The sequence below is a fragment of the Bombus huntii genome, chromosome 5, assembly GCF_024542735.1.
Source record: "Bombus huntii isolate Logan2020A chromosome 5, iyBomHunt1.1, whole genome shotgun sequence".
NCBI classification, from domain to species: domain Eukaryota; kingdom Metazoa; phylum Arthropoda; class Insecta; order Hymenoptera; family Apidae; genus Bombus; species Bombus huntii.
Window position 1 is genome coordinate 14826425 of NC_066242.1, and position 24119 is coordinate 14850543.

The 24119-nt window shown below is 39.8% G+C and overlaps 2 protein-coding genes across 3 annotated transcripts in view; one reads left to right on the forward strand and one right to left on the reverse strand.

Annotated features, from left to right (window-relative positions):
- The window catches only part of LOC126865675 (glypican-4), a 132643-nt gene that overhangs the window by 100594 nt on the left and 7930 nt on the right, over positions 1 to 24119 (forward strand). For both annotated transcript variants that reach the window (XM_050618472.1, XM_050618473.1), the window contains exons 2-3: positions 17960 to 18130; positions 22945 to 23087. In XM_050618472.1, coding sequence (XP_050474429.1) covers positions 17960 to 18130; positions 22945 to 23087 — 314 coding nt within the window. The remainder of the gene's footprint in view (positions 1 to 17959; positions 18131 to 22944; positions 23088 to 24119) is intronic.
- Positions 1 to 24119, reverse strand: part of LOC126865686 (uncharacterized) — a 162224-nt gene that overhangs the window by 83874 nt on the left and 54231 nt on the right. The window lies entirely within an intron of this gene.

Below are 24119 nucleotides of genomic sequence, written 5' to 3' on the forward strand. Positions count from 1 at the left end.
CTCCATAAAGTAAAAGTGCAATTTCGCTCGTCTCACTTAGTAATTCACATTTCTTAAGTACCTTAAATTATCTGTTTGCGTAGGGAAATGTTTGTTCCGTTTTGTTAGGTACCGGGACCTGCCGTAAATCATAAGCCATCCCTTGTTGGTACTTATTCGAACCTGCAGTAATCGTAAAGGACCATTATAAGGTTTAACACTTTTTGCTTTACTGCGGAAGTCCTTAACTGCCACCAAATATTTGTTGGGTCAAAACTTTTCTTAAAATTATTGCTTGTTACAGCAAACATGGTAAAAATGGGTTTTCCCACATTCTACAACTATTGGTAATGGAATGCATATAATAAATTATTTAAATTCGAAGATGGTATCTTAATGGGAGTAGGCATTTACATGTTATATTATTGTACTACTAAGCTATAATATTTTACAAAATGTCCTACTGGACAAATTGTAAAATATAAATAAAGAAATAAAAAGAAAAAATATACAGGGTGGTTGGTAACTGGTGGTACAAACGGAAAGGGGGTGATTCTATGCGAAAAAAGAAGTCGAAAATATACAATAAAAATTTTTATTTTTAATTTTTCCATCGAGACAACGATCTACAGTGAGATCCGTTATAACGAAACGCGATAAAGTGCACGCGTACCGAGCGAAAATTCAAAGTCGATTTTCTCGAAAACAAAGCCTCGAACGAAAAATTTTTATTCCATATTTTCGACTTCTTTTTTCGCGTAGAATCATCCCCTTTCCGCTTGTACCACCAGTTACCAACCACTCTGTATAAATAAAACTATTTTTATATGTTTTATACTGCATTAATTTCGTCACACCATTGTATAATAGTAACGATGGTAATAATAACAAATGTATAATTATTGACATTTGTTCAAATTATGTATTTCTACTAATTTTGGTGCGTCGGTCACCGGTGAACTGTAGGGTGCCATGGTCAGTAGCGACCTCTACGGCATTCAACGTGTTAAAGACGAAAGGATCACGACCGCAGAGAATCTTAAAATCACGTCGATTATAGGACGTAATCTGTGGCCTCGTGTCATTTTTCTTTCGACCCCGGTTTCACGACACATTTGTATGCGCCAGGCTGGCGAAAAGACAACATTTTTTTCGGGAGATACGAGGTCGTGCGTGTGCGACTAACTAAATTGTAATGGTTCGTCGGCTGCTTTACGAGAACCGATTCCTCGTCTTTCTCTGCGTGTTCTCGAGTACGAGACGCGATGCGACGTGAATACAAATTAATCGTTTGAGAACTAGCACACGGGAGATATCTCGCGCGGTTTCTGCTTTTGAGGGAACTGTTACGGTGTTTGCAAGAGAAGTGGAACTTGAAAGTAGGGCTCAAACGTTTGAAACCGGAAATCCAGGCTCTTGGTATACAATTTTAGTAAAATATTCCTCTTTTACGTTACTCGTCTCATTAAATTAGCATTAATTAGTTTAGTAAGTCTCATACGTATCAATTTATCGATATTTCCAATTTCACGATTAAAATTCATTTTCAAACATCGTGATACTATCAGCACCGTGTTCTTCGCTTATTCTCCTTTCGTATCGTACTTTTAACACTTAGCCAACCGAATAGGGAGATCCTCCTCTGTGAAGAACATCACCGAGGTGACCGAACGACGAGATCTCCCTTTTTGACTTTGGCAACGCGTTTTCCTTTTTTTTTTTGTTGTTATTATCAGTTATTATCTGCTTTCTTTAAAGTACAGTATATAATAAAATACACCGATTTAGTGGCGTTGAAATTAATTAAAAAGTTAGAGTATCAGTTATGGCTAAATAAAGTTATAATCGAACGACACCACACTGTAAAAAAATATTAAAATGCACTGTGAATTTTTCATTTCACGTTCAAGTCGTGTTATTTATTTTTGGTCATCTTTAATGTTTTTAATTTTACCTATATCTTTTTGTACTTTTGATATATACTTTTAATTTGATGTTTTGTATAAACAATTTGCGAAATCGTTGAATAAAATTATTACCGCAAAATATATTTTATAAATAAGTGTAATTAACCATTTAAATAATTTTTAGACTTCTTTCTTTTTTAAGTAATGAATATTAGTCCTCGATACGTGGAAAAATACGCGGTGGAAAATTATAGCTCGCTGTGGTATCCGCCGTTGGCTAAGTGTTAAGAAATTGTAGCTTTTTGCTAGATGTATTCTTTTGACATTTTTCTAACAGAAAAGACCAACGCTATTTAACAATAAGATTATCGATGCTTTGACGGTCGACGATCCACGGTCAAAGAGAGAAAACATCAGAGTCAACTAGATTTTGTTTACGTTAAGGGTCCTTCGGAATTTTAAAAGTTGCCCGAAAGAAACGAAATTGAGACGCAATATGTGAGGTAGGTAAGTGTCTAGTCGTTTAATTAGCGCAGATATGCTTTCGAAAATTTCCCAGTTCCGGAGGGTTGCGTTCCTGAGAGGTTTATTGGAAGCTTAGCTATTTTTATGGGCCACCTGTTAGACCGACCATCGTTTCTCTTTCGTTACCTTTTATCTTCTTTTTCCCTTTGTTTCTCTACCCTTAGTATCGACGTGAGCTTTGAACACGTAACCCAGATATCGATGCGTTTGAAAACTCGAAAACAGAGCTCCAAGATTTTCTAAAATATTACATGTCTTATCCAGCACCAAGGTCTTATTTTCAAAAGACTAATACGAACGAACGATTACAATTTGTACGTATAAGAATACGTCCATTAAACGATAACGTTAATTTTCAAATATTCCGCAAATTACATCGTTGCATCGACAAATAACCATTAAAACTCAGTCAAAAAGAAGTAAAGTGTCAAAAGTATCCACAAAATTCGCTTAGCGATAAACCCATAAATTCTATAGAAAACCATCTCGAAAATAGGCAAACACGACCCAAAAGAATGACTGAGTTGGTTAAAGCCGTTAAAATTTAACCGAAAATCAAACTTTCTCTCTACCGACCCTATTATTTTTGTTTCTCTCGCATCCTCGAGCACAAAAACCTTTTCACGCGTCGTCGACTGCAACCTATCCCTGATAACACCCTTTCGCAAAAGGTTAAACGGCCAGGTCTATATTTTAATAGCTGCTACGAACAGGTTGTCCAGGTCAAGGATCGCGACGACGTCCAGAAAAGAGAAATCTATAAAAGGAAATGTAAAGCGATTACATAGCTTTTTTTTTTGTTTATTTATTTATTTACATTTTACAATTTGTCCAGTAGGACATTTGGTAAAATATTATATAACTTAGTGGTATAATAATATAACATGTGGATGGCTACCCCCAGTGGGATACCATCTTCGAATTTGATTGATTTATTTCTTTAGTGTGGTGAGTGCTTGTATGTTATGTCGTTTGTGAGATCGGTTAGGCACCGTTTCCGCTGCCAGCCGGTTCGGGTGCGTTGCTATTCTTTCTCTGTACCTTCTTGCACATTTGTTAATCTCCTCCTTGACCGTTGGTATTCCCAGGTCTTTCCGAATGTCTTCGTTTCTAACGTATCATGGCGCGTTTGCTATTGTTCTGAGTATTTTAGATTGCACTGCCTCTATTTTGGTTATATGACATTACATAGCTTAGCGCGTGGGACGCGTGTAGCCGCGAGAAAAGTGGAAAAGGTCAGGAAAGGAAATGCGTAATACTCAAGGATACCAGGCTCGACGATTTTCTACGCAGACACCCTCGAACCGACATCGGGGAAAACGAGACTCGTGCAACCAATTCACCGTCTACCCGGCGCACACGAGTCGCATAGGGTAATGCAATATAACATGTGGAAGAGGGTGTCTCCTAGCAACCCTATGTCTTCTCACCCCATTCTCTAAGCTTCGCCCTAAAACACCCTAAATCCGTCGGTTGCACGCCGACACCGCCGCGAAACTTTCTCTACGTGTTTTCGCAGGTGTCTCCTCTGGTGATGCTGATGCACTACCTTTTACAGTTTCTTCGAGTTTGTTTCGAGCATCGAGGGGGTAAGTTTTGCGGTGGCGAAGAATTTTACAAGTAGAATCTGAGACCAATCTTATGGCCAGGCATACGTTGGGTGTGGATATGGGTGGATAATTGTATTTTATGGCGTGGATATATCTTTGCCTTCGTACTAATAACAAATCTAGTATTAGGTTGTCCGAAAAGATTCTTTCGTTTCGTAAGGTGATAATAGATGAACAACGATTTCTGTTTTATATTATTTGATTGAATTACGTATGATCCATCTCGTTCTATTTCTATTATTACGTTCGTGCATAATTCAATAAACTAATATAAAACGAAAAACATTGTGCGTCTATTATTTCCTTGTAAAAGAAACTTTGCGGACAACCTAATACTTTTAAGGCGTTCGATAGTGTATCGTGTTTACGATTAGCGTAGAATCATAATTCTCCGTAAACGAAAACCTTGTGGCTTTAATTTTGTACTTTACGTCAATTACAAATTTCCTCCCTGATATTTAATCTTCTTCTATTTCTTGCAATTCAAACAGCGATACATATATCGTCGAAAAATAAACTTTGGTCTAGTTCCCTAAATTCTAAATCATCGTACTCAGTCATTTTCGTCAGCATCGTTTCGATTGAAATCAAACAAACAACCGAAAGATTGTCACGGTCGAGTCTTCTTTTCTATTCTTATTCCTCTTTCTGTCTATCTGTCTGTCTGTCTTTGTCTCTCTCTCTCTCTCTCTTGCTGTTTTATTCACTCAGTCAGTCGACGAGCTAACTTACGCGAGAAGATTGGAAAAGTGGAAGCGTGTCGACCCTAAGGGCTGCCGCGCTCGCGTCGATTGTTTCGCCCCCGGTTCGCCGAGGCTTTTCTTCGATTATCGAGCGCAAACGAGTTTCGATTTTCAGCTAGGGGAGCCGTGAAACTTCACAAATGCTTTTCTTTCAGTTCGACTAACGAACACAGTCACGCGAGTGTACACAAACGCTCGGTTATACGGGGTGTTCGCGTTTACTTGATGATTCCTCTCGTCTAGCAAGCAGCTTTCAACTCGCAGCGCAACGTCGTACGCCGCGAGATTTTATTTAATCTCTACTCGAAACAGCTTGCACTTCCTTTGACGCGAACCCTTTTCCCTACCTTTTCGCCCCTATCCTTCTTTCTCTTTTCGTTTTCATTTTCTACGTTGCTTGATTTTCGTCGCGCTGATCGATGTAGATCGATCGAGTCGTTGTCGCGTTTCTAGAGGAACGTAGGAAAAGGGTGAAGGTCGCGGAAGCCGTATAATTGCGATGGTAAATGGAGAAACAGGTTTTCGTGAAAAGGGGAAACCAATGGAAGCCAAATAATAGCAATTTGTAAGTCGAAAGATGAAAGAGTACCGATTGTATCGTGATTTTATCGCGAACTTCGATTAATTAATACTCGTATGTAATATTACCAATATCGACACCTGTCTCGTAAAACCAATCTTTATCGTAGTATGAATAACATGTCAATTTATCAAGCTTCCAGGATTTCCTCGCTTTTGCTTTTTTACCTGCTGCAATGAAATCGTTCGCATTAGCAAACCATATTTTTGATTCAAGACGATAATTCTCGCTTTCGATAATTTCCTCGCGGCTTTTCAAGTTTGCTTGATTCTCCGTACATATCCTAATATTTATAAACTACGCGATTGCGCCTTATTTACTATCTTTCAATCGTTGATTCTGTAATAACAATTGAAAATGGCGTAGATTGTAAAAAGAGAGAGGCAATGAAATAGCACAAAGAAATCGTTAAGTCAACGAACGAACGAAAGTCTTGAATCAATAAAACTTATCTAACTTCGCATCAAATAGAAAATATCTGAACAAGGGTCATCCTTTATCTTCCGACTCCTTCGATTCCTCTACTTCCATAAAGAACAGTCAATCGTCAGTCTCGTGGAACAGAACACCCCGTATATTGTCCACACACTGGTATTCATCGAGGCGTTTAGTGTTTGCACGCAGGGGGTTGAAGAACGAGAGAGAGAGAGAGGGAGAGAGAGAGAGACGGTCTCGCGAGCGTGTCAGGATTTCCCCTTTCTTCACGCTGGCACAATTATCATGATCGTTAATTTCGTGCGTTCTCTCTTTCTCTTTCATAGACGCACACACGCTTCTTCCACAAATCCGAAAATACACGCAGAAACATTTCACCGACGTGTTGCCAGTTGCAAACGAAAAGCAACGCGCCGGTTACATTGTTGCACGCCGGTAGTCCCACTTTAGGCGGTTCTGCCTTTGTCGCGTGGATACACGTTGCCTTCTGTATGAGCTGGAACGATCGATAAAATCGTACGTTTCGTTGTTGTGTCCTGCCTGTGCATCCGGCCACGTCGTCGTTCTCTTTGTTAAACAGGACAACAACGACAGAGAGCGACAAATAACGCCGAAACAATTCCGCTTCTCTTTTTCGAACGTTCGCCCGTTCGTCTGATCGGCGATTCGGTTTTAAGGGTTAAAGGAATAAGAAATGAGGATTGTCGCGTGTTACACAATTCTGGTTACAATTTCAACATCGTTTTCAATGCTTCTCGTAAATAATTAACGGTTGCCTTTCATACCGCTGCTACTACGCAAACAGATGCGGTTGACTCATGGTCAAACATACATTTCCGAATCATCCCGCGCCTAAAGGACCGCAGGTAGAAATCTTGACCTTTCCCCGTTGGGAGCACCGCAACTGAACCAATAACCGTCATCCGTATGCGTTTCGCAATCGATCGATCGGCATTATATCGATGCGACATATCGCGTAGTATTATAATATTTATATTATGTATTATATTAGTATTATTATATTATATATTATATTGTATATAATAGTATTATGTAACAGAGATTCGCGAAGACTCGAAACTCTTTCACACATCTATCTCTTACTTTATAAATTTTATATATTATTTTATAAATGCAATCTCGAACGATTTCAAACTTCCGAGAATCTCGTACAAGTTGAAAAAATCTTCGGCTACAATTCTCGACCAGATTCCGCAAAATCTAAGGAAACCGTCTATGTATCTGGAATATGTCCTTTTGAAAAACGAATTCCCAACGCAATCGACCTGAAACACATCGTATTCGTCCAATCGATCGTGAACCGGTATGTCCAGCCTGTAACTCGGCCTAGTGTAAGTGGATTGAAATCTCGGCGAGCGTTTCGTACTCGGCGACGCCAGACGCCGCGTGCACGACGACGACGACGACGACGACGACGACGACGACGACGACGCTCTTCGTCTGGACGCCAGTCGTCCCCTCTGTCTACCACATCGACGCGGGATTGATCGCGTACACGGTAACGCCGGCGAGAAAGAAGGAAGCCCACCACGTTTCCCAGCGCGCGGACAGAGGCCGATTCGGCATGCTCGTAAATATTTAATGGAGATTCGCCGCGGGAATCCTATGATGGTGGATGAATACAAGGCACGCGTAATACAAGAGAACACGTTGCACAAAGAGGAGCGGTTTCGATGCTCGAATTTTCTCTATCTTTTCGATTTACACCCCCTTCCTCGCTTTTTCTACTTTCTTTTTCCCTCTTTTTCCTGTTTATTCTTTTCCCCCATTATTCGTCCGCTGTTACTTCTTTTCTGTCTGGCAATATTTGGCAGTGGCGGTCGATGAATGAACGAAAACCGCTGGTCTTTCTTTCTTTGTGCGATTTAACCGTGATACCGTGAGCCAGTCGCGACTACCCACTCTGTTGCCTGTTTGGGTTTGTCTTCCTCTCTATCCTTTGGTACTCTGATGGACGCTGCGAATACACCGCGTCGACAGAATGGAAGAGACTGGCGGTTGAGTATGTTTGGGAGGAATTTCGAGAATAGACACGGTAGGTTGATTTTGTTTGGCAGATGGAAATAGGGATAGTTCGTGTTTGTATGGGAAAGCGAGCCAAATATTTGGCGATTAGAATAATAAAAGAGATGCGTGGAGATAAATCGAACGATGCAATGAACATTTTGGTAGACTTTTTAATATTCCATATCCAGTACCTTTAAATATCGTACAGTAGACATGTAGTATCGTGGAAAAAGAAAGGCCTGTGGCGGCACTCGATAGCAAATACCACACTAACTAGTCTTGGACGACTGCAGCGCAGTGGTTAGCGCCTTAGGTTGCGAACGTTCGGAACCCGGGTTCGAATCCCGGCGAGTCAGATTTTTCTTCCACGATACGAAAAATGAGTGGAAAAGCGGCCGTACCCAGCAGCGAGTGACATCTACAGCGCTAAACAGCTCAAGATAAGATACTACAGACATGATATCTCGTTTGAGGGCTGCGCTGAAATTTTTCTTTGCTGAAATATCTTGTTTGTATTATCGAAAGAACAGTAAGATGGGAACATGAAAGTTTGAAAAGCGCAAAGTGTTAGTCATACGTATTTAGAAAGAAGTTAATGATGATATAGAAAGATTGGAACACTCTATAGATTGAATCGGTTTTAAAAAGTAAATTCGCCCGGTTCCATTTAATATCGATCTTTTTCTACGAGACTATAGAATCCATGCATTAATCGAATCGCGATAAAAACGAACCCTTTGATTTAATAAATAAGAAAGCAAAGAAACGTCGAGGTAGACGATGCAGTACCAGCCGTGTCATAAATATCAAGGTACTTCTACGTGCAATTAAACTAACAGCCACGATAAACAACCATCGGGAGCAACAAAAATCGAGGTCACGCCATCGAGATTCGGATCTAATCGCGTCCTAACAAAACGATCACGCGACCAGAAGCGACCATTAAGCACACGCGTATCTCGAACGCACCTCTGCTATCCTGTACGTACTTCTTATATACAGGGTGGTTGGTAACTGGTGGTACAAGCGGATAGGGGGTGATTCTACGCGAAAAAGGAAGTCGAAAATGTGGAATAAAAATTCTTCGTTTGAGGCTTTGTTTTCGAGAAAATCGACTTTGAATTTCCGCTCGGTACGCGTGCACTTTATCGCGTCTCGTTATAACGGATCTCACTGCAGATCGTTGTCTCGATGGAAAAATTAAAAAAAAAAATTAAAAAAAATTTTTATTGTATATTTTCGACTTCCTTTTTCGCGTAGAATCACCCCCTTTCCGCTCGTACCACCAGTTACCAACCACCCTGTATAACAGGAATGTCGATAACGCGAGCGAAAATTCGATTGCTGCCTTCTCGATTACCTAAATCTTTCGCCGGTTTCACCTACAAACTCCCCCGAGTTATCCGCGAAGAAAATTCCCTTTTCCAATCGAAGGGAAATGGATTCGTAGGGGAGCAAGCCTGGTCGGGATTCACCTTTATGGAAATGCCAAGCCCGGTAACTGCAAATATTTGGCAACCACGTCCGAACTCCCATTAATTTCCAGCCTGTTTTCAATTTCGTCAAGACGGAACATCAGCCACCGATCGCCTTCGTTTTCCACCCTCGAACAACTCTTCCTTTCCAACCAAGTGCAAACACTTTCAACTTACAAGCTTCCCCGGGGAGAAGTTGCAGCCGCTGTCCCTGGAAGGAACGATTTTCGACGTCATTTGTATTCCGTTGGAATCGTGGCGAATCTCACAGCGACGCATCGCTGCCAATATCTGTAATTTCCATCCTCTAAACAGGCACAGGGCACGCGGAAAATCGCACCACTCTACGAACTTTGAATTTTGAGTCTCGATCGGGTATATTACGGAGTTTCACTCGTAACTTTGGGTTTCCAGATAAGAGACGTCGAGAGGTTTGCGTCTCGATTTTGTCAGCTGCTGCTCGAATTTCATTGAAACGACGCGTACGAATTTTAATTCGATCTTTAACGCTAGCTCGCTCTGTTAAGTAATAATGAAAATTTTCATTCTCTGATGACGTGATGGATGGGACGGGAATTGATCGACCACGAGCTTCTATAGAATTTCTATGGAAATGAGAATATCTCCAAATATCCAGAAATGTTTCTTGTACACCTTTTGCATTTACTGGCTTTTGTTGGACAGTACGTTGCAAATAAGTACATATGATGTTTATACAAAGTGGGATACACAGCTTTGGGGTATTACGAAATAGAGAGCTGTTTTCCCAAACGTTAATTTTCCTGCTGATAGAAACGTATATAAAGCGGTAAATAAAACTGAAATATAATTTTTCAACAATTAAGGTGCTTTTTATTCTGATACAAACTCGCCCTTGAAAACTTGTTTCATTGTCGATTAGCGCTTATCAGCCAATGTAACGTGATTATGGCAATTTTCAGAGTTAAATAAATTGTTTGGAATTTCCGGCTAAATATACATATCTTTCGCTTGTTACGATTCTCTTGTTATTTAACCTTGCTATTTAAAGGTAGTATAATCTGTATATTGCTCTTGAATACAGTCAGCTGAAACATCTAGCCTGTTTGGTTTGCTTTAATCTGTTTGCACTTTTTTCTTACATCGTACACGTATTTCTCTTTCTGTACTTACACATCGTTTGAATAGACTTGTAAGCTTCCTCGCCGCGTTCCATTTCTCTTTTCTTCGAATTTTACCCTCCGTTCTAAAAACGTAAGAGGAGAAGAAAAGAAAAAGCGAAAAGGAAACATTTCCAAGAAAATAATAACTCTCTTTCTTTCTCTCTCTCTCTCTCTCTCTCTCTCTCTCTTCTTGCTCTCTGCGTTCCGTGCAATGGTAATTTATCTCGCGAGAAAAAAAAATATTTCCCAATAAATCGAAAACTAGTTTCTTACGATGCGAAAGGAGGAAACAAGAGAAAATCGATATCCGACGAATGTCATTCGCTCGTTAATCATATAAATGACAAATCCTCGTGGAAGAATCTCGCTGGAGGTACCATACCCTCAGGGCTGACTGCATTTTCCTACGGTTTTTCATGTTTGCGATAGCAGCGGCTCGAAATCCGCCCTTTGCCACGTGGAGATTGGCTCCAGCGACGCTATTCGCGGAAATCCACTTACAATGGAAATTTCCCAATTTCCGCGTGCAACGCCCTTTTAAATGCCGACCGAAAGACGTCGGCCGACTCTCTCTCTCTCTCTCTCTCTTTCTCTCTTTATCGTCGTTACGCTCGAATCGCCAGACTGTGCGTGATAATCGAAAAAAAGTTGTTGATTGGACAGAGGAGTTGGGGAAGGACGGGAATGATTCTCTGATTCAGCTTTAAGTCAGAAACGACCGGAAAAACTCGCGTGATTTGCGTTCGAGCACGTCGAAATAAAATACAAAGTAAGGTCTGTCTGCAGAGAAAAAAATCAGAGGTTTCCCCGAGATTGTGAGATCGAGTGACGCGTACAGGGAAAGAACGTGGTTTGTTCAGCCAAACATCGGCCGACTCCACCTTTTTTCATCCCCGCGTTAAACGGAACGAAAGTAATTATTTTGAACGCGCGTGAATGGGCCGGCTGGATCGCGCGAACTTGCCATCATCGATTCGCTCGGAATAATAATGAATCGGCCAGGAACGAACCGCCTGGAGTTTCGTTAAAGGGTGAAAGCTCGTTGGAGCGTGAAGGTGGAAACGATGGAAAAAGGAAAAATAAAAGAAAGAAATAAAACGCGAATAAAAAAGACTCGCTCTGTTGCGTTTTTTGTGGTTTCCCCAATTGAATAGCTCTTTCCTTTTCCACAATTTTTTTCGTGATTTTTATCGTTTGGAATTGTTTAAAGACAACACGTTGTAACGTAAAATAAATATCAGAGCTGCAATAACGTGGAACAACGTTGCAGAGTACGTTCGGTTGATTTACTTCGCTCTTTCACAACTTGCGTACGAATAATCTCGTGCAAGACTTTTTAATCTTTCATGGTAACAGGTTTGTTAGAATGTTTCGTAATGAAGGGATTAAACTAGATTTACCGTGTGCTTTGTAATACTGTTGCAAGGATTTCTGTGATTCTCCTTGATTCCATGGGCTTTGCGCTTTGTAATGTAAGTGTTGCACCGCGCTGTAAATTACCTTGCACGGATAATATGCTTCCTAACAATTCTACAACGTTGCTCGCTATCCTAAGGTGTTGCTGACTTGCAACGATAATTCGAAGTTTTGTCGTAATGTCGCGAAACACCGCAATATGAATTTTAATCACTTCAACGGGAAAATCGCTCAATTTCTTGTTATCGCATTAAACGATTCTACGTAACTGCTAAAAGATTAGAAATGAATGAAGAATTAAAATTAAGACGAAACAATATACAGGGTGGTTGGTAACTGGTGGTACAAGCGGAAAGGGGGTGATTCTACGCGAAAAAAGTTTGAGGCTTTGTTTTCGAGTTATCGCGTCTCGTTATAACGGATCTCACTGTCGTTGTCTCGATGGAAAAATTAAAAAAAAAAAATGTTTATTCTATATTTTCGACTTCTTTTTTGGCGTAGAATCACCCCCTTTCCGCTTGTACCACCAGTTACCAACCACCCTGTAGAATTTCGCAAACGTTACATCTTCTTCCATTCGATAAATTCCAGGATACAGCTTTCTATTCTTAATTACTCCTCGGTGATACTTAATTGTTCTTCTCGTCTGTGACAATGTTAAAAGAATTCTAAACGTTAAGGAAAACTACCACGCTTCATCGAAACAGAGTTTCGCGAAATCGATTATCCGAAAATACCCTGCCGTATCACGGGCTCGTCTTATTCCCAAAGATCAAAGACGTGTTTCAATTCTCGTTTGGCTCAGAAAATTGCTACATCTGCGTATCACTGGCAGCCATTCCGACGAAGGGCGATTTCTAATCGAATAGTAACCCTTCTATTCCTCTGCTGTATTCACCGCACAAAGCAGAATACACCCTCGTGTTCAAGATTCGAACGTACGCAACCCTTGCGACTTGTTTGACAAAGGTTGCATGAAATTTGCTTCTCATCGGTACCCATTCTACGTTCGATCTATATTTCATCGAATTGGACGTTGTTATATCCGACTAGAATTTCTGCTAATTCGCGACGATATCTGGCTGATTTATTACAAACGGAATTACCCCGTGACATCCGGTCGCGATGGAAATGAAATCCGAGCGTGACCAACATCGCGTCCCTTTAATCTCATTAGGTTCAGTTAGTCGATCGTGGCCATTTTTCGATTAATAGATGATTGCATCTCAGTCTCAACCGATCTTCTCCGTTAAACGAGTATTCTGTTTTTGTAATTAACTAGCGTTTAAAAGGGATGGCGGAGTCGCAGGATGAAAGCTGACCTTTCGTTTATAAAAAGAGGAGATGAAAGTTGCGGTTCCCACGGCTCGATTAAACTGGAATCAATCGACTGTGTTAAGGTTGAACATTGGACGATGGTGACACGTGTACAGCGGATCGAATCGATCAGGGGTTGATCTATGTTTAGAGAGTTGCACGGTGACGAGCATCATGTGTGGATTAGGTTTGGTGATATGGATAGTGGTGGAAGGTGATGTGTTTATTTGTTGAAGTATTTTCAGCTAGATTTTGTTGTTGAAACACACCTCGAGTCTAATCATTTTCTACGCGTTAATTAGCTAAATTCCAACAGGCAATCGCTAACCGTTGTTATTACAGCTTTCTTAAGAAATTGAAGAATTTTTTGATCATCTTGTATCGTTACAAGCTTCGTACCATTATACACACTAACTATTTTGCGAAATTACTTTTATTGTTAAAAAATACCAATTTCCTCCGGAGACTACAAAAATCTTCTTTTATAAATCAAGCTGTTAGTAGTGCAATATAGAAGCATTGAATTAAAAAAAAAATCTACGACTCTGCCTTCGAATTCTTTAAATTTTCCCAACTCCAAGTAGATATAAATTTACCCTGAGATTATCGGAAATTGCCCTAGAGCGATTTTAACAGCGGTATAATACAAAATACTTTCTGCCTTGAAGTTCCGTTAATTTCCAAGGATCTAAACAGAAATTAATTTCTCCTCAACCAGATCCAAACCGCCCGGGAAACAACTTAACAGAACCCCTCGACATCCAACTTCTTCTTCCCTGTCTATCATTCACAGTCGACAGATTCTACCCCTGTACCGTCCACTCCCTCCTATCGATTCTGTCTTGTTTCATAATTCCCCCTGGCTACAAGGTCCTCTGTCCCTTTCCTGGAAAAAGCAGCCGGTACCGTACAAAGTCGTTGGCTGCGACACGGAAGCGCGTCGCGACGGAAATCCCGGCGTCTTTGCGATGTCAGTACGCTAACAAACGGCGTACCGCGTAACTCTCCGGCCCTTTATGTACCATACACGCGTGTATATACGTACAAGCTTTACGCGATGCAAAAGCTGCGCGAGGGTCGTCTCGGTGTCTGCAACCAAGGGGCTTTTAACGGTAGTTCGTCAAATGCTTCTTGGAGCTTTCCAGATACGTCTTACTTTATCTATTTTATATCCTATTCCTTTCTCCATCTTCCTCTGTCTTATTCACTTTTTGTCATTGCTTTTTTATATGGGATCGTTCGAAGAAATTTATTGGACGATCTTCCGTTTTTGTGTCGCGCCAACGGGTATCTACGTCGTGAAATCGCGGCTCAGGGAAGGAGTTAGTACGGTTTTATGGCGCTTATTATTTCGGTGCTTATGGAACAATCGATGCAAATGTCGTCTGCTGTCTGCCAGGAAACTCCGAACAACGCGATTTTGAGGATGGGTGCTAATTCGAATGACAGTTGGGTATGGAAGAATACGAGTGGGAAATATGGAAATAAAAACGTAGAGATAGGACAGAAATATCTTCCAATGCTTCTCTCGATCTGTATTGTTCAAGATTGTAAGAAACTGGAACGAAGGATGCGTTTTATCTAATATTTCACTAGGTTTTGTAGCATACGTCTGATGGTCTTACATTAAACTGAAGCTTTAAACTTTATGTATTAATTAATAGGATGAATCTATTGTATTTCCTATTTTATTTCAAAACTACCTGAAAATCTACTCTTCCACGTGTCCTACGTGTCGTCTCTTGCGATCGATATTCAAACGTTAAAAATATTCAGAAAGGAAGAAAGAAGGAAGAGAAAACTCGCATCGAACGAGGCAATGAAAATAGAATTATTAAATGAAATTTACAGCCGCGTAGATTGGGACAGAAATCGAAGGAACACAAGTCGTATTCGTTTCCTCTGTCGAAGATGGGAGGATCGTTCGAAGAGATTTAGGGGGCTGCTTGGTATCAAGCAGACTTTCATATCAAGGCTGGCGTAATCGTAACGCATTACATTGCTCGTTAACTGCACGCGTCGCGCGATCGAATCGAGTGGAAAAGCGCGGTCACGACGACCGATTCGCCGGAAATAATTCGGGATTACTTTTACGGGCGTGTTTGAAAGTTTGAAGCCGAAGTAGACAGAGGATGGGGCAAAGGAACACGACAAAACGATGGTTGGGGCAAAAGGAGGTGGAAGTTCGACTCGGAGTTCCGAGTGGCTGGAAATTAGCTTACTTAGACGGCAGACTGGAAATATTGGCAGATAAGCGATATAGCCTGGCGTCCGACCGATAAGGGAACAGCGTAGGGATGCTGCCCTGTTCTACGACCCTCGATGGAAACGCGGCTTATTGTCACGCCGCGCGATAGAGGGTGGATGCTGCTCGATCTCGGTGCCGTTGGATGGTTTATTGGGACGTTCCGAAGAATGGATGTATTCCTGGTCTTTGGAAAATTGTTATAGATTGAGCGGAATTACCGTTGATACGCTCTGTTGATACGTACTAATGTTTCAGGAATTATTTCGTCAAGTAATAAGAGTAATAATGAAACCACGAAACCATTCAGGATGTCTGTTAACACAGTTTTCGTTTCTGCAGTTGTTAGATACGTGCGAATGTTTCTGTTCACTTTTAACGAGACAGAAAATAATTCTCATTTTTCAAGATATGTCAAAATATTTGAAGCTTTCTAATTCTTTTCTTTTTTACCTTTTGGCTAATATTATATATTGCACAGATTATCGCGAAATAATGGCAGAATATTTTCAATTGAACGAAGGAAAGCAAATACGAAGAATAACAAGATAACGAAACTTATGTTTTCTGATTTTTGAAATGATTGATAGAACGTCTTGTCCGTGGATGATAGTATGTATTACCGTCCTTTGATGATTCTTTCAGGTATCCAAAATACGTATAACGCGAGTTACAAAGTTTTTTAGACAGAGTTTAGAAAGGATTTTACATTCAAATTTTACATTCGTCGTTGATCGCGACTATTTCTTCTTCAAACACGTCCAGGACGATCGAACCGCCTTCGTCTGAAACTGCTTTTCATTTTCTGCTCGATTACCATATTGCTCTAATGACTCTTTTAAATTCAATCAACTTCGAATTTGTTTCAGATCGAATCGACTTTTCTCTTATAAACAGTAGAATTTGGAAATAGATAAAAATTTCATAGCTATTGTGACTCTGTTTGATGCAATTGAATTTATTTGATTAATTTGTGATTTGAAAACTTTAATCGATATAAGTAAGTTTAAAGTTAGGAAGTTTTAGAAATTGTCCGACTCTCTCATTTGAAAACAACTTTATTTAATTTACTTATTTAATTACTTCGATGCATCCATTTTCATTAATTTTCTCGCTGCGAACAACGTTTGCTATTGTAAGTACTTTGTGTAACTTCGTCCCTTTTAACAATATTGACAAGTAGTATCGCTCTTGTATCGGAAAAAATCAAACTAGCAGGAAATTAAAGCGAAAGGAAGGAGGTCGGACACGTTTAAAAGTCGAAAAATCCGAGACGAAAATGTAAATTTCTATCGACAAAGAAGAATGTGATTAGGCCGATTTAGGTGCAAAAGGTAAACGCGAACAAACTCGTGGAAATTCACGCGAGAACAGATCTTGCTTGCGTGATTCCTATGCCAGTAGCTACCCACAGCGTCTTCCGAAAAACGGAAAATTGGATTTCGACGAAGAGAAAAATTTTTATCGTTTCCCTTACTTTTTGAACCTTTTTGATCTTTTTGTTGACTCTTCGCCTCCTTTCATTTTGAGGATATTATTTTTTTTAAACGTTCGAACGTCAATGGGATAAAACTCTTACAGAAAGGAACTCTTATTCAAGCGAGAAATTTTAAACGGAGAATTCTTTTATGAAAATGATATAATTTATGCAATTGTACGCAGAGAAGTTCTGGTCGCTGTTTAATTATTCCTGTTATTCGTGTATTCATAATTAGCGTAATCATCGTTGACTTCAAAATGACGGAAGGAGGGTAATTAGATTTATTAATTACATTTGCCTATTGAAAATCGCAAATGATTATTTCCAATCGCGCACTTGCATACGTATACCAATCAATTTCAAAGCGGACAGATATCAATCCGAATTATTAATTGCAACAGTTAACTAACGACAACGATGCTTTCTATAGAGGCATTCATAACTTGGACATTAATCACCAAAAGATATTACATATATCTTTCTGTTTCATCCATATTCGAAAAAGATGTCTAAATAGTCAAAGAAAAGACAAATCAATCATTCTGTGTAGAAAAGCAAACTAGATATCAGTTGCGCTATAGAGGGGAACAAATAATTTTTAAAGGACTCGCGTCGAAAAATCATAGAATTTATCGCAGTGCTACAACGGAATACAAATATTTGAACGTTCAATATCACATTCCATTGTATCCAATACAAAAATCGTGAAGTTCGATACGATGTTATATCGTAACATACAAACATTTGTAACATTCGATTTCATCCCTTAAACCATATGAAACGATAAAAAAATAAATCTTATCGAAATCACAATCGATAACACAGAAATATCGTCGAATAATAGTCTCAAGAACAATAATATTCGATTCAGCTATTGAACAAAACAAACGTGAAAGAGAAGTAAGGAGAGAAAATAATAAAAGATTTGTCCGATGCTTGAACCAACTATGATAAACCCTCGAAAGCTCTCTTGTTAAAGACGTCTGTATAACGAGTTTCCTCCTCGAATCTCCGCGATGAAGGATGAGACGCGTATCCAGCCGGTGTATTAAACTCGTTTCCCGTTCGTTTTTCCAGCAAAGGAGCTGAAAGTATGCGGCAGCGTGAGAAGCGGCGGCGAGGTGTGCTGCTCCGCGGACATGGAGGTGAGACTGCAGGCGAGGGCACGCGACAAACATGAGAAAGCCACCAAAGAAACTCTTCAGCGGTTGCACCAGGTCCTGTCTACGAGAGGGACCAGGTTCCACAGTGAGTACCTTCATCCAACGTTTCACGATTTTAATCACTTCATCGTCGGCTCTTTTCGCGCTCTCTATGTTCGCGCGTTTATACGCGTGTGCGACAGGGGTGAAGTCCCACTCTACGAACATTCACACTGGCAAAACGGTTGAACGTTGCCTCTGATGATGAGAGGCAGGCGGTTGCAATTTCGTTTGATCAGTTACCTTTAAACTCGAATGTCGGCACGTTCGTGTGTGTCAGACGACGTTTTTCCTTGGAAAGGTTTTATTTCTCTCTTTTTTTTTTTTTTTTTTTTGGTTTCTAGGGATGCAGAGTCGCAAAGGGTTTCTTCAATTTCGTGTTTCTTGATCTTCGTGATAGATTTCGCGTTCTTTTGTGTATGGTAGACGGAAACACGAAACGTGAAATGCGTACTGTAACTAGAACTGCGAGTAATTTTTTATTTGATGTTTTCTTTTTTTTTTTTTTATCTTTCGCGCGATGTAAAATGTTGTATGATCAGAAATGACAAATATCGTTGTAAGGTATTTCGACGTATAAATGGAATATTAGATCGACAAGATGATCGAATAGAATGTTTCAACTAGTCTTCGCTGGTTTATACTGCAAAAAAGTATGAGATCGATGGAGTTCAATAAACTCGATAAGAGTGTTCAGAGATCAGCGAGCGTGTTACAGCATAGTTCGAAGGAAAAGAAGTAGAAATGAAAATTCATCGCGACAGCTCATAGTCAGGAAAACGAAATACGATATCTCTCGTCAATTATACCACTTCTAAATCACAAAAGGACTTTTCAGACGGTTCGATCAGTCGAACATTCTCGACATTGGCAGGGCGAGTGGCGTTAATAGACGTGAATGAGGCTTGGAAGCGCAATACGTGGTCCGAAATGAGATTTCTCAGTTAATGGCGTCTGGATGGTTGACGCGATTCTTCGACAACCTTCATCTTCTTTTTTATTTCCGAGAGCGGGACAAAATACGAGAATATATGTATTGAAAACGATTTTCAAAAAATGTAAAACAAAGTTTACGATTGCATGATCGTTCGATAACATTGTTTTAAAAATTCTTGAAACTCGCCAGATGACTCAGAATTAGAATGTTTGCCAAGAATATTTGAAGGAAACACCCCACGGATCTCACAAAGGACATAACCTAACATACAAACACTCACCGCACTAAAGAAATGAATCACTCAAATTCGAAGATGGTATCCCAATGGCGTAGCCATTCACATGCTATAATATTTTACCAAATGTTCTACTGGACAAATTGTAAAATATAAATAAATAAATAATAATAATAAAAAAAAAAGAATATTTGATGTGGATCAATTCTATAGAGATTTGAAATTAACATAAATTGATAGACGATGAAAAATTTCGCTACGTGAATTACCAAAATTAATAGACTCGGTGAAACGAAGGAAAGATTATGTACCCTCGGGATTCAAGCAGAAAATATAACCACTTGTTCAAGTAAGCGGGACAGTAATTTTACTAATCTTTTAATCCCTGTTTCCGTTTTCCAACCACGTAATTCTCCGCTTGATGTCGACGCTTGCCTTGCAATTTCTTTATTTGCATTGCCACGTCAATTTATTGCAGAATTGTCTTTGGTACCATAGGTATCTGTCGCTAAGATCTTACAAACCTTTCATCATAGATCCTACTATCAATAAAAATCTACGATCGTCGAATGCACTTTTGTAAGTATTTGTTGAAACAAACATTAGTTTTATTACGTATTGTACGGTCTACAATTCGGGTACAAGAAAATCTTATAATCTTCTAATAAGATTTAGTTAGAGCTTCGAAATATTCTCAAGACTGCATTCTTCACACACGTAATATCTTTCTGACATATTTACACCAGGAAACACCCGTATTATAGGAAATTGAATACAAACGTATCGTCTGTTTGTTTACTCAGACCTACCAATACGCCCTTTCTTAAGGCTTTACAATGTACCATCCTTACTATCGAAAGACCAATTGCTGTTGTTTCCTTTCGGAATGGAAATGAGTGGTTCGAAGAATCTCTAGATCGAACATCTCAGATATGCCAAACGATTCTCATTAACGAAATTAACGGTGGTAGCGTACGAGTTTGCATCACCATGGCCCGACTACCTCTTTGCTCTTCGAGCTTCAATCTTTCCCATGCTCTTTCCATCCGACCACAGCTTCTCTGAAGGCCGTCGTGCTTCCCTTTGAGCAGCTACTACACCTAGCCGCATCTAGCTACGTACCCACTTTGCCTGCCACTCGCCGCGACAGAAGTGCACTGGCAGAGGGAGAGAGAGAGAGAGAGAGGGTGAGTTAGGGGTGGAGAGACAAGGAGGAAGAGTACAGGAACTCCTATGCAGGATAGGGAGATAGTGTGAAATATAAGGGGGCGGGAGGTGGGAGGTGAAGGCAAGACAAAGGGTGGATATGATAGAAGAGAGCCTTGGAAATTTCGTATTGACTGCTGTACGTTTCATTCTTCAAGTTCCTTTTGTTTAAGAGGGACTTTTGTAAGGCTGCTAGAAAAACTTATAATGGCAGAGAAAATGCCATAACTGTATTGAAATAACTGTATTTCATTATAGTTTAGCAAACACTGTTACAGATATTAGGTTGCCCGAAAAGTTTCTTTTGCTTTGTGAGGAAACGATAGACGCACAAGGTCTTTTCTTTTATATTTGTCGAAATACGTACGGTCCATTTTGTTCTTAACACCGCGACATTTCACGTTTTTATGAACTGTTGTTAAAAACAGGTTTGCGAAAGAAAAACACTTTGCCTACAAACTAATACAAACTGCTGTCGTTGAATCAGAACTATAATCCATGCTCGACGTTACATGGCAAGGATTAAATACAATTTGTGATCTTTAAATTTAAAATTAAATTCAATTTATAAATCACAACGTAATGTACACAAGGCAAATATTTCTGCTAGAACTACGTCGTACGTAAGTTTCATTGGATACAGAGATTTACTCATCATCTTAATCCCTTATCTTGACCTTGTAATAGAAAAATCAAAATATTCATACGCATATGGAAGCGACACGGGAGATTTTCGGGGAAAAACTGGGGGAATTAGTCGCGAACGTTGGAGCTTGTCGCGAATTAAAAGCTCCGACGAAGTTCCTAGCCAGTCGTCGCGGCGCTAAGTGCTTCCTTCCCTTTTACGCGGCTCGGAGCCCGAAGCTTTTTGCCGAGGCGACGCCGCCGTCGTCGCCGACGATTCGTTACGGAGCTCACCTACCTGTTCTCTCTCTCTCTCTCTCTCTCTCTCTCTCTCTATCTATCTATCTATCTCTCTCTATCTTTTACTGGTTCCCAACGTCGTTAAAAGGAATTTTAATCACATTCTTCGCGACTGAAGTGACGATAAGAACTGGTTCAAGCTTCACTGGTTCGTGAGGTTACGCGTGTAGAGGGTGGCACGGGCCACCTCTGTCTTTGTCGGTGTTCAGCGAACGGTCGATGCCACTGTTGCTTGAGAAATCAGGGACTTTATATTCTTTCATCAAAAGCTTTTGCTCTCTTCGTAGAATTTTTCGTACGAAAAGCTGTGGCTTGTGTCAGGGCGATAATGGCTATTTGATGACCAGTTATATTCGGCAGATTTGAAAGTATACTGAGAGAGATACATTCTGTCGATAGAATTTCGAATTCTGGGTTGCTCTGCTTTTGGTTTAATTCTAGTTCTCATTTTTCGTCACCATTAATCATTTTGTGTTTATCTTTCATGTTGCACACAAACTTTGCTTCCTCTGGTATTGCAACTACAGAATACATAGATTTTATCGAAATGATTGTAATAAAACTATTATATAAAAATGCGATGTAAATAAATAGATAAATATATATTTCGCACGTTCCATACTGAATTTTAAAACTGCTTCCTTGTAGAAAATAAAAAATGTGATTTGTCGTGCTCTCGCGTAATCTTCGATCGCAAGCACAACGAATCCGCGAATCTTTCGTATTCTTAGAGTTAAACGTAGCTAAGAAGGAAAGAAATACCCTACAGTCTTCTTAAGATCAACTGCTTTACGTTTCACTTCCATTCCAAAACTTGCTAAAGCTTTGCTCTCTTTACTTTCTCAAACGTAACTAAAAGAAAGTTATATTTTAGCGTGTTAATTAGGAGAACTTTTTCTTGAAATCTTGTTTCGTAGTAGGCTGTTGCATATAAAACCGATTTTGCAACACAACCATTTTCTGCATTTCTCTCTCGAAATGAATAGAGTATAAGGTGAAGATAAATGAGTGGCAGAAATCATTCTCAAAGTTCAGACAGAGTGCTACGCAAACTTCGTTAACACCTTATCCTGGCGAGAAGGAAGTAGTTAATTAACGGTTGCAAGTTAGGTACATAGCGAGCAGAGTGTACAGACGTTATAATTCGACAAGAAACAAACATTGTTAACGCGTGATCAATCTAGAAAGTTGAAGTCGTGGCTGTAATTGATTTGCAAATCTCAAGTGATAGGCCCATCCTTGTCTCTAACAGGTAGATCGATTCGATTCGTTTCCTCTGCAATTACAAATTATTCCTATTACAACGAGGCCGGTGGAAAACGATGCAGAAGCATCGTGCAATTAAATAAATTACGTTCTCTGTTCGTCCTTTCGGCCAGATCAATTAATCGGCATTCGTATAAATTATTTATATGTCGATGGTTGGGCGAAGCCTCCGTGAATGTGTCCACCGATCTTGTCTTTTATATTTTCAGATTGCTTCAGTTTCAAACAGTTTTAATTAACACAGAGGCAAAACTGTTTGATAAACCGTTTCTCTTTCTTTTTCTTTTCACAGGTTTCTTCAAGGATCTTCTCGCTAATAGTAAAAAGGTTTTCCACGAGATGTTTAAGAAGACTTATGGAATTCTCTATGAACAGAATTCCTTTGTATTCACCGACCTATTCAAGGAACTGGAGAACTATTATGCCAAGGGAACGGTGAGTTTTCAATGGTTTTTACTCTGGCCTAGATCTTTACACTCAAGTCACCTTTCACAAACAATTTCAATTTCTTATGATACGTATAAATTGATACGACAATAAATAGGTCATAAATCAAATTTTTTGGCTATTTTCATCCAAACTGTGTCTTTTGTATTAGGTTATAAGGAAATAATAGACGCACAATGTCTTTCGTTTTATATTAGTTTATCGAATTATGTACGAACGTAATAATAGAAATAGAACGAAATGGATCATACGTAATTCAATAAAATAATATAAAACAGAAATCGTTGTTCATCTATTATCACCTTATCAAACGAAGGAAACTTTTCGGACAACCTAATACAACCCATTTCTCTCGATGATCTCGACCTCGGGCAATTTTTTAGTGGTTTCACCCCGATATAGAATCTTAAATTCACGTTTCGAAAACAATTTCTATTTCTTATAATAAAAATTAATATAACAAAAAGTAGGCCGTGAATTCAATTTGCCGACTTTCTTTTTTACCCAAACTGTATCTCTTGTACAATCCATTTCGTTCAATGGTTTTGTTCTTGGTGTAGACCCCCCTAGATCATTGCTATCCGTTTCCCAACTTCTCCACTTGCTTCGAAGCTATTGCGGCAGACGACCATCCAATTTCGTTTGCGATGCGACAAATCAAATTCCAGGATAAAATCGATAGGGGGTCACGGTCTCGATTTTCAAAGGCGGAAGAATTTGTTCGTCCTCGCGGTCCTGGACTTTCCTCCCCTTTTAACGAAACCTGCACCCTTCTGAGTTGTTGCGGCTAAGGCTCGTGGAGGGTGAAACTTTCGAAATCGGCCTGAAACCTCGACCCTCGGCCAGCGGACGTTTAACCGCGAGCAACGAGACTTCGTGACAGGGTGGTAGAGAACTTCTCGTGCGAAGGCGAGTTTAATCAATGCTTTTGACGTTCAGGACTCGCGAGCGTTTGCCGATAAAAGGCCAGAAAATATCCTGGCTTTTAGATTTCTCTTTCTCTCTCTTTCATCTCCTCTT